At 39.1% G+C, this 11,078-nt stretch overlaps 4 protein-coding genes across 4 annotated transcripts; all 4 read left to right on the top strand.

The window, feature by feature from the left end:
- Positions 1-69: 69 nt before the first annotated feature.
- KL911_001938 (uncharacterized protein) lies at positions 70-1,317 on the top strand (the record flags this gene model as incomplete). The annotated part of the gene is made up of 1 exon (XM_043196951.1): positions 70-1,317. One exon carries the CDS (start codon positions 70-72, stop codon positions 1,315-1,317), a length of 1,248 nt encoding a protein of 415 aa, XP_043055699.1.
- Positions 1,318-1,718: 401 nt separating this feature from the next.
- On the top strand, positions 1,719-2,666 carry KL911_001939 (uncharacterized protein; the record flags this gene model as incomplete). The annotated part of the gene is made up of 1 exon (XM_043196952.1): positions 1,719-2,666. One exon carries the CDS (start codon positions 1,719-1,721, stop codon positions 2,664-2,666), a length of 948 nt encoding a protein of 315 aa, XP_043055700.1.
- Positions 2,667-3,176: 510 nt separating this feature from the next.
- Positions 3,177-4,574, top strand: KL911_001940 (uncharacterized protein; the record flags this gene model as incomplete). The annotated part of the gene is made up of 1 exon (XM_043196954.1): positions 3,177-4,574. The coding sequence occupies one exon, from the start codon at positions 3,177-3,179 to the stop codon at positions 4,572-4,574; it is 1,398 nt and encodes a 465-aa protein (XP_043055701.1).
- Positions 4,575-5,127: 553 nt separating this feature from the next.
- Positions 5,128-6,243, top strand: KL911_001941 (uncharacterized protein; the record flags this gene model as incomplete). The annotated part of the gene is made up of 1 exon (XM_043196955.1): positions 5,128-6,243. One exon carries the CDS (start codon positions 5,128-5,130, stop codon positions 6,241-6,243), a length of 1,116 nt encoding a protein of 371 aa, XP_043055702.1.
- Between the last annotated feature and the right edge of the window lie 4,835 nt (positions 6,244-11,078).

Genomic DNA, 11,078 nt, shown 5'->3' on the forward strand with positions numbered 1-11,078 from the left:
TCGTCACTTGAAAATTTTTAGCAATTGTTGGTTGTCTTTTAGTGTTCTACTCACTGTCAAAACAAAGCGATGTCAAAAGGGAAGGTTTGTTTAGCATATTCTGGAGGTTTAGATACGTCGGTGATTCTCGCATGGCTCTTAGAGCAGGGCTATGAAGTGATCGCTTTCATGGCAAATATCGGTCAGGAAGAGGACTTCGCAGCTGCTGAGAAAAAGGCCCTTGCTATTGGTGCAACCAAATATGTTTTGGTTGATGTCAGAAAAGAATTTGTTGAAGAGGTGCTATTTCCAGCTGTGCAAGTCAATGCTATATATGAAAATGTTTACCTGTTAGGTACTTCGTTGGCCAGACCTGTTATTGCCAAGGCTCAAATTGAAGTGGCAGAAAAGGAAGGATGTTTTGCTGTTTCCCATGGCTGTACCGGTAAGGGAAATGACCAGGTTAGATTTGAATTGTCTTTCTATGCTCTAAAGCCGGATGTGAAAGTTATTGCACCTTGGAGAGATCCATCCTTTTTTGAGAGATTTGCGGGACGGAAAGATTTACTAGATTACGCCGCTCAGAAGGGAATTCCTGTCACTCAAACTAAAGCCAAGCCTTGGTCTACGGATGAGAATATGGCCCATATTTCTTTTGAAGCCGGTATTCTCGAGGATCCAAATACAACGCCACCTAAAGATATGTGGAAGTTGACTGTTGATCCTACCGATGCTCCTGATGAACCAGAATACTTTGCTGTCGAGTTTGAAAAAGGAATTCCTAAAAAACTAATTCTTTCTGATGGAAAAGAAGTGACCGATCCCGTCGCTTTATTCATCGCCGCCAACGGAATTGCCCGAAGAAACGGTGTTGGCAGAATCGACATTGTTGAAAACAGATTCATTGGTATCAAATCTAGGGGTTGTTATGAAACACCTGGCCTGACTCTTCTAAGATCAGCACACATTGATTTAGAAGGCTTGACTCTTGATAGAGAGGTTAGAAGTATCAGAGATACTTTTGTTACACCCACATATTCCAAACTGCTTTACAATGGAATGTATTTCACGCCAGAATGTGAATATGTTAGATCTATGATCCAGCCTTCTCAAAATACTGTCAATGGGCTTGTGAGAGCTAAGTGTTACAAAGGATCTGTAACGATTTTGGGCAGATCATCATCCACCGAAAAACTTTACGATGCTACTGAATCTTCCATGGATGAGCTTACTGGTTTCCAACCTCAAGATGCTTCTGGATTCATTGCCGTTCAATCTATCAGGATCAAGAAATATGGTGAGAAGGCCAGAGAAGATGGTAAGACATTAAGTTTGTGAGATTGCACGTCAGGATGAAATGCATAACGGGCAACCCTCTGTGGAATCTTATATAGAACATCTAAATTTTCGCATCTGTCGATTTGATCCTTGTGTCAGTAAATTTTTTTCGCAAGTCTCAGTGATCGAACAAGAACGTTTTGTGGAACCAGAAATTAACAGGCACTAATAGGTTACCTCAATAAGTTGGGATTATAGGTTGGATCACTTTACGTCCAGAGTTTTATGGTTTACAACTTGATCTGTCAACTTGGAAGAGCATTATACTCATATTTTGATAAAGGGCTTATTTCTATTTATTATACTAATTTAGCGACGTCCATAATTTGCCTGTCAGTTGATTAATTGAAGGGAAAAATAAAACTTCCCACGTAACATACATATCATTGCATTTCAGGGTCATGTCCGAGCGAGGTCCAGATCAATGGTTTGAGGACATCAAAAACTGCAAAGCTCTTCCCGAGAATGATATGAAGCAACTATGCGAAAAAGTTAAAGATCTTTTGATGGAGGAGTCCAATATTCAACCTGTTAGATCCCCTGTTACGGTTTGTGGTGATATCCATGGACAATTTCACGACCTTCTTGAATTGTTCAATATTGCAGGAGGGTTTCCTTCTCAATCAGGACTTAGCACCAATTATATCTTTTTGGGCGATTATGTTGATAGAGGATATTTCTCGCTTGAAACATTCACGTTATTGATGATTCTGAAAGTTAAATTTCCACAACATATAACATTGGTGAGAGGTAACCATGAATCGAGACAAATAACGCAAGTATATGGATTTTATGAAGAATGTTTGAACAAATATGGCTCAACAATGGTGTGGAAATACTGCTGTCAAGTGTTCGATTTCCTTACTCTCAGTGCAATAATAGATGGCAAGATCCTTTGTATTCACGGCGGCCTTTCCCCAGAAATTCGTATGTTGGACCAAATAAGAGTTTTAAGCAGGGCTCAGGAGGTGCCTCATGAGGGAGGATTTTGCGACATTGTTTGGTCAGACCCGGATAATGTGGAGACCTGGGCTATCTCTCCGAGAGGTGCTGGATGGTTGTTTGGGGCCAAGGTAGCCAGAGAATTCAATCATATCAATAATCTGCAGTTGATTGCTCGTGCTCACCAGCTAGTCATGGAAGGATTCAGATACCACTTCCCTGACAAAGACGTGGTGACTGTTTGGTCTGCCCCAAACTACTGCTATCGATGTGGCAATGTTGCCAGTGTGATGAAGGTTGATGACAATTTGAATGTGAATTTTCAAATTTTCAGTGCTGTTCCTGATGACACACTGAAAATCAATCCAGCGAAGAACCAAAAAAACGGGAACGAATATTTCTTATGAACCCTTTATCCATAAAGCTTAACAAAATCAAGCCTCACGTTGATATTGATGTCTAAAGAATTGAATGGATATGTAGAAAAAATGTTTCTATCCGTTAATAGTGTAGAGCTACGTACTGACTATTGCTTTATGTTTATGTAGTTGTTCCTATGTTCCACAGCCTTTTTGGGCAGGAGTCCGGCCGCTTCAGTTACAATAGAGTAACATGCAACTTTCCATTTTGTCTGGTGTGAACTAAAGGCAGCAATGCTTTTCTTGCTTCGTATGTATGTCCTAGCCTAGCTATTGTTCATTTTCTGTGAATTCTCTGATTATGGTTAGATTATGTAATACAAAATCTACAAGATTTTGCTGTGTCAATTATTTGAGGCATCGTGACATTTTTGTTTGCTTCTGATTATTGGCTTACGGGATCTTGTGCTATATATTGGTCATAGTACACGAGCTTCGTGGATTGTGACTAGACACCATCCATAGCTACTGATCTACAATTGGTAATTCAGTGCAAGGATGAGAACCACGGCAGCGGGAAAATCGGACGGGCAGTTAGAAGCATTCAAACCCCAAACGGATTGTACTTCTTTTAATTTAGACTCGTCTTTGAATTCCCAAATTCCCAACTTTGCCAACGAGTCATTTAGTTCCCGGGAAACTTTTCAAACATCATGTGCTTTCTCCAAAACTAAGACCCCAGTCAGATCGCCATTATCTACACCCCTAGTCAAAAGGCTCGAGACCTTAGCAGTGTTTTTACATGGTAGTTCGATAATTATTCTTCCCTTCATATATTTTTACCTATGGTGTTATCCCTTCATGTGGCCTTTTCTGCTTATTTACACGTTCAAGTTTTATTTATTTGACCGTACCCCCTCAAATGGGAATGCGCTCAACAGATATTCTAAAGCAATGTCAAATTGGAGCCTCTATAAGCACTTTGCCAATTACTATCCAGTTCGTCTTCATAGAAGCAAGGTGTTGTCCCCTACCAAAACTCCTATAAAAATTGAGTTAGAGCAGTTTGATATTCCACCATTTCTCGTGTCTATCACCCCAGAATTCGTGCTGAGTTTACTGATCAAATGGAAACTGATACAAAAAAGAACCGCAACTGTCGAAAAAGAAATGATTACAGGGCCTCGGTACATTTTTGGTTATCACCCTCATGGCGTAATCGCTATGGGAGTGCTCGCGGGGTTTGCAACTGAAGGTGCAGGATTTTCGAAACTGTTTCCAGGCATTCGTTGTTTTGTAACTACACTTGTAAACCAATTTCAGCTTCCATTTTATCGTGACTACTTGATGAGCTTGGGATGTACTGCTGTGACCAAGAAAAACATTTCGTCTTTGTTGGACCAAGGACACAGTGTGGTTATTGTTGTCGGTGGTGCGAGTGAAAGTTTGCTTGCAAAACCACATCTAAATTCTATTGTATTGAAAAGGCGAAAAGGTTTTGTCAAGTTAGCTCTACAGGCAAGTGGAAAATTTGGTAATGATGATATATGTTTGGTGCCAGTGTACGCTTTTGGCGAGAACAACATTTACAACGTATACTATACTAACGAGACAGAAAAAGCCAACAACAAAAATGATGGCTATATTCGCCAAGTACTCAAATGGTTCCAACTTCGACTCAAAAAGAATTTTGGATTTACTCTTCCTATAATAGTTTCTCGTGGACTGCTAAACTATGACTTTGGTCTTCTTCCCCACAGACGGCCAATCCATATTGTAACTGGAGCTCCCATTGCAGTTAAAAGGCTCCACGGGAAAAAGTACGGAGATGCGGTGTCTCCTGAAGAAATCGATTATTACCATAGCTTATACGTGCAAGCTCTACAAGAACTTTTTGCAAATCACAAAGACGAATACCTTTCAGAGCATGATTGCGATCTGAACATTGTTGAATAGATTGTCAACACATTTCTCAATGAAGCTTTCTTTTGATTACAGTATCTGTAAAATCTATGCAGCACACTCTAATCGAATTTTTGTACTTTCCTAAATTGGTAATCTTATGCTGTTATGGTAGATTACTGAAGCATTGTAGCTAAAATACGAACCCCGCTAATTCTGAACACTGATCAAGCAGATCGGAGACACTACATTCTCTGTGGTTATGTTTCGTTTCTCTTTTGTCGTCTCTGACCTCGAAAGGGGGGTCGCAGTTCACTTTTTGTTTACAGGGCGGGAACCAAGTACGAATTAAGCTAGCTGGTGTAAGATGAATGATTACGAACTGTTCACAGAAGACGTGAATTTCTCAAACAGAAACATTGAATTAACGCAGAGAATTTTCTATTGTTCAGTTTTCCTATTTTGTTCTATGACTATGAAATGATAACATAGATAAAGACCGTTTACTCGATAATCAGAAGAATCAAAAGACAAGACATATTATATTAACTGAACATTTAATTCTCTGCTGTTCCTCGATTTCGACAATTAAAGCAAAATCATAGATATGAAAATCAAATACTTGCTGTTATCTTTAGCGCCCAGGTTCATAGCCTCTGCAAAGAAAGTCTTTATTGACAATGATGGGTTGGATGCCTTGCAACTTTTATATCCGCTATATGGTGGATATGAAATTGTTGGAATTTCAATGAGCTTCGGAAGCGTTTCAGCCGTCGATGGGCTGGGGCAAGCTTACGATCTATTAGTCAATTACAACCTTTCTTCATGCATACCCTTATACCTTGGTGCTGAACAACCTTTAATGCAAACTAATGAAACGTTCCACATTCACAATCAATTATTTGGCGCTCCTGTTTGGGAAGGAGCATTTGCTTCCTCTTATCGGAACTCCTACAACTGGTCAGACTTTACGTATAAGAATGAGACTCCCGGTGCTGTCGCCTTGATTGAAGCTGTGAGAAAGTATAAAGATACCGATCCCGTCGCGATCTTTGCAGCTGGAATGATGACTACAGTTGCACAAGCTTTGAGTATATACCCGCGCTTAGCAGAAGAAGCTGCCGGTCTCTACATAATGGGCGGATATATTGATACACAATATGCCCAAGCCACTGGGAACTCATTGGAGGTTGACATCAATACAGACATAAATCTGATTCAAGATCCTGAAGGTGCTCAGATCACTCTCACCGCGCCCTGGAAAAAGATAGTTATCGGAGGTAATTTTACAAATTACATCACCCCCTCTCAAGAGATCTTTGACCGGATTATAGACAGAGCAGGTGGTATGAGTGTGATTGAAAATACCCCCTATCTAGGACCCGTCCAGACCTTTATCTACGATGGAAACTATACGGACATTCAGTCTGAAGCACTTCCGTATTGGGATGATGCTGTCGCGGCCATCATCGGTTTTCCAAATCTGATATTAGACTCTTTAGACGTCAAATGTGCAGTCGATACCGCCTTTTATTCTCCCTTTTATGGTAATTTAAGAGTTTGGGGAGAACAATTCGCACCTACCTCGGGAATCAAGACAGGAAATGGAACATTCATCAATGCTATTCAGAAAGACGTATTCTATGACTTGATGGTAGAGGTGCTTTTCACCGACTGGAGACAATATTGTCATACGGGGAAGATCTTCCCTTACGAAGAATAAAAGTTTGAATTCATATGCAGAATTTCATGGAGGCATTTCAATTGTCTAAGTCAACCAAAGAAACTCTCTGAGTGTTATTGAATGAGGAGGTAACACAAACGAGGACTGAGCTTGGAGGCTTTGTTGGACATCCTTATGTAAGTGTACTAAAACTTAATATTAAAAATCCCTGACTCAATTCAACCAAATTCAAAGGATGATTTTAAAACCTAAGATTAAACACACACGTGAGTTTGATCACAATGCTGTTTGTATGTCAACTAAAAACCCATCAATTGGTTTATGTTAGCAGCATCACTTATGATAACGGTCAACAAATATTTTTGGTTGAAATTGCAGCTTGAGATGGACTGCCATATGAGAGTCGGCATTAAATCTCAGCTTGCCATTCCTAATTGGAAAAGCTGCGATAGAGTCAGCTGGTTCTGATGCCGAAAGCTAACCCTACAATTTGTTTTCGATAAAAATATTTTCTAGCATTCCAGGCTGTACTTTATACTAGCTTTCGGGTACACTCTGATTATTGAGTTCATTGTACTAGCAAGCAACCATAACCGTCGTGGTAGCGAATCAAAGCACAGCAGCTCTATGACAGGGAGGAATCCTATCTGAGGAGTTCAGTAATTCTCCTTTTATGAAATAGCTCACTGAAAGTCCCCTGCGTAAGAAAGATGACAGCTAAGGCAATGCATTATTGTATCTGCTATAAGTGGTATCTCTGCGTCTTCCAGGCCTCTTAGAACACCTCAAACGATGGCAAACTTTAAAAACAGTTTCTAGTTCTCCATTAGCCAGAGTCATTGGGTCTCATCAGGACTCGTATACAAGTGTGAAGATGGGGAGGAACACATATCTCAGCGACGTACTCGATTCCTACTCAAAAAGGTTGCGGAACCAACATATATTGATGAGAATACATCCATCATGACAATCCTTAGAAGTCTTGATGAGAATGCTAACAGTAGACTCTCGCTTCAGCCATAAACCATGTGTGGTCACGCAATCGAAAAATCTATATCAGAGACCGCTACGGTTCTAATCAACGAATAAGAACTGTCAGGAGAGATCATATTTCGTACCCCGAAGCTGGCATCGTACGCCTAGCATTTGAAGAAATGTTGTAAAGTAGGCCATGCTCTCAGTCCCATAGAGTATTCAACAGCACTCATCTGGAACCAACCTCAGCGCACAATCATCACAAATATGTGAGTTCCGTATCCAAAAGTCGATTGAGGACTTTATTATTATATAACTACTGCGTTTTGACCTTAGCTAGTTAAGTACTCAACATCTAATATTTTCTGGTAGATTTTTTATAAAAAAATTACGTAAACAGGTTTACCCGGCTGACTCTAAGTTCTGCGGCTGCCCCGAGATTCCTTTCAGAATGATCTCCAAAACTATTGAGAATTACAGCTTGTTATCATATCATGTACACGATAGATCGGCACAGATATTACATACTATGAAGTCTACTTTTGTGATATATCTATTATTCAGTATTGTAAAGTCATAGCCAAGTAGTTCGTTTTATCGTTTACTCGGTAGTTTAGAAGAAATTCATTGTCAACACAGAATCTAAAGAAAAGACCAGAAATCACCAGTAACCCAGCGACAAATAGCTACATCCCTGGAAATGGACTGATAATGTTTGGCTCTATAGCCTTCAATGCTTCAGCTTTTTCCAGACCAGATCATCGGTGAGCGCTTGATGAAGTCATAAAACTTCTTGGCCTATTGTCACTCCATCAAGCTGGGTATAGGGGCATTATGTACAAAATTTGGCTTCCATGACTTAAATACGCCCCTTATGATTCAATTTATTCACAACACAGTTCAATAGTAGAAGCCAGAAGCTTCCGAATCGAATACTATATGAATTAATAGAAAATGCTGATAAGTCTATTGTTTGCAAGGAAATGTTAGCAAGGCTGAATAGGTATTCGAAAACAATTAGACTTTCCTACATTTCAAGCTCATGTGGTATATGTAAAGTAAGTGAGCATGGTACGTCAATAAAGGAATACACATGAAAAGCAAAAGCTCTCTTGACTAAAACCAAGCAGGTAAAAGCTAAAATGTCCGTTGGCTGAAGATAATTTGCCATGAGACTATACCACTGATGACACCTTCTGAGCTTCATGATCTCCTGGATGGAAACCACACAAAACTCAAAAAATGGGTTGCTTTTCCATGACAGAAGCTTGTTGCATGCCCTATACTCTATATTATACGATGAACCTAGTCGATATTTGAGCAAGTGCGTAGTTAATTCACTTGCCCCTTACATTTTTATAACTCCATTTGTTCTGTTGGATGTTGTAAATGTATTGTGTAAAAAGTCAACCAGCTATGAAGTATGCAAGCTCCAATCTAGTCAGCTAGAATTCTGAGTCTGGAGGTTTCCTCATAGTGAGATACAAACCAGTTTTGGTAACCAAGAATGATATAATAATCTTGATTTCGGAGGTCAATCGGTTTTGGAACAAGGTACTTGTCAAAGTAAATTATATTGGAATTTACTTTTGATAAGTGTAATGTCTACAGTCAGTATACTTCCTTCAATAGTGTGACTATGTATTAGATGGCTAATATCTTTGGTATACCTAATTTCCTCACTTATAAGTGGGGTATAGCATATCCTTATATATTATTTGGATAGTCTCATATGTGATTAAGATTTGTATCATTTGGATCTGATGCACATACTATGCATGTGCTAAACCACAAACCTTCATATTAGGATAAGCCGCACAGCCATAATATAATCTATTGACTATCTTATCTCAACAAATTATCAATCTACATAAAACAATTTCTAGCCTCAAATCACTGACTAAAACCAAGAATTGTAAGATATCCAATAGTCAAACTACGGCCTTCTCCCCTTAATACTCCCCATCATAAGTTCCCGGTCTCTCATTAATTCACTCCAATGTAATTACTATAAACTGGTATTAAGCTTTTAAGAATATTAAATTTCAAGGCTTCAGTGGAATAAATTAGCACTTCATCATTTAAAAAACAGCCCCGCTCGCTGAAAAAAGTATGTGGAGTATTATCACATTTAATCAGAGTATTAGGGTCTGTGCTTGTGCAATAGAATCCTTGCAAGCTATAATAACTAAAATGGATATAGATATCTTGATAAAAACCCGGATCCTTTTTTAATAGCTTAATCACAATATAAATTTGCACTCTGGAAATAAAATCAAAGCTCCAGTTTTTAACTGTCCTTCATTAGTATAAGGTGGTCCACTTCATTGCGCGGCTACTTGTTTCAAAGAATAGAGAGACCGAGGATAACTATAAGAAAAGCCTCGAACTCTGAGATGTTGTCTTAAACTCCGCCACCTCATCATCAATAATCATTCGTTAAAGTACCTGCTGTACATATCTCTGTTTTACCTTTCATTATCACGTAAAAAAAAAAGACCTCAAGTTATGTCGATAAATTTCAGATCGCCTCATAGCATAGTTGATCTAAGAACTTATCCACTGATCTTTCACTACCGTTTTAGCCTATATACGTGGTTTGTTGTAACGGATCCTGTATGGTAGACATACGTCATTCCTTATGTTATATCCTTATCCGTGCCCCTTTCAACGCAGGATAGAATGCATTGCATGACTAACATTTCTAGCTATAGAACGTATATGAGTCGAAAAACTGACGTCACAACAACTAGTAGCCTTATTAACCGTCGAATTTCAGCTCTCTTGAATGTTTCAAGTGAGGTCAACATTTGTTATAATGCTGTTACCATAGATGTGGTCACTACATGGAGTAATCTTAATCAAACAGTTTCTAATACAAAGGGAGGATTACAAAAAGCCAAGTGGGCAACTGCTGAGTTTTTTCCATAAGTCGATCTGATGCTCTAAATGTACCGTCGAAAATAACATTTATGGTGGTCTTTAAATGAAGCCATAGTGCTTCAAAGGGGCTCTACGAGTACTCTAAAGCTAAGTTCCTCAATGATTAAGATAGAGATTTTTTTTATTCATGTTTGTCAAAAGATTTTTCTCATTTATTTCAACAGATTCCTTAGGCCAGGATGGGCACAGCTCAAATTCGAGAAAAATAGTCAGTTCATCCCAAACATAATATCACGCACGGCTTCTGGCTTGATTTGGACACATTATTTCATAGATTATTGATGAGTATTTCTATGTGCTTTCCGAGGTTTTCAGTCATTCAAGTGAATTAGTTAACAATACCAAAACTCACCGCTTCACATGTTTACAGATACAATCTTAGTACTACGCTTATTGATCAAAACAAATTTTAATCTCCCCCTACTTAGATGACGGGAACCAGGGGAAGTTTTCAGGCCTATTCTGCAAATCCAATTCGCAGCTAGTTTCAAAATTTGGCTTCCATGTGGTGGATATTTGGATCGTGGAAGCAGAGAGTATGAGGATAAGAGCACATGGATTCTCAATAGCCTAAGCGCCGTAAACACCTGCTTCCGCGTAACCTATCCGTACCTCTCCTTTTATTAAATTAGCGGGTGCTGTGCAACTAATGTATTTACAATTCAAGTAGATCACCAACCTTGCATACTCTAGGCGAAAGCTAGTCCTATCAAACTCCGAGATCTTATCTGTGTTGCTAGCACGACAATATCAACATATTGGGAAGTATTGACCTGGAGGCTCAACAATGAGCCTAGACAATGCTCTAGCTTTATTTTGTTCGCGCTGATAATAGTACAAAATCTAGGAACAAGCATACTTATCACGACGCTATATCTTATCCCTGGGACACTTACCTTTCAAGTCAGAATAGGATGCATACTGTGGTATCACAATTGCCTGTCTGGTACTTAATC

This window comes from Ogataea haglerorum (genome assembly GCF_019207285.1).
Source record: "Ogataea haglerorum isolate 81-453-3 chromosome Unknown 81-453-3_NODE_4_length_651989_cov_98.092404, whole genome shotgun sequence".
NCBI classification, from domain to species: Eukaryota; Fungi; Ascomycota; class Pichiomycetes; order Pichiales; family Pichiaceae; genus Ogataea; species Ogataea haglerorum.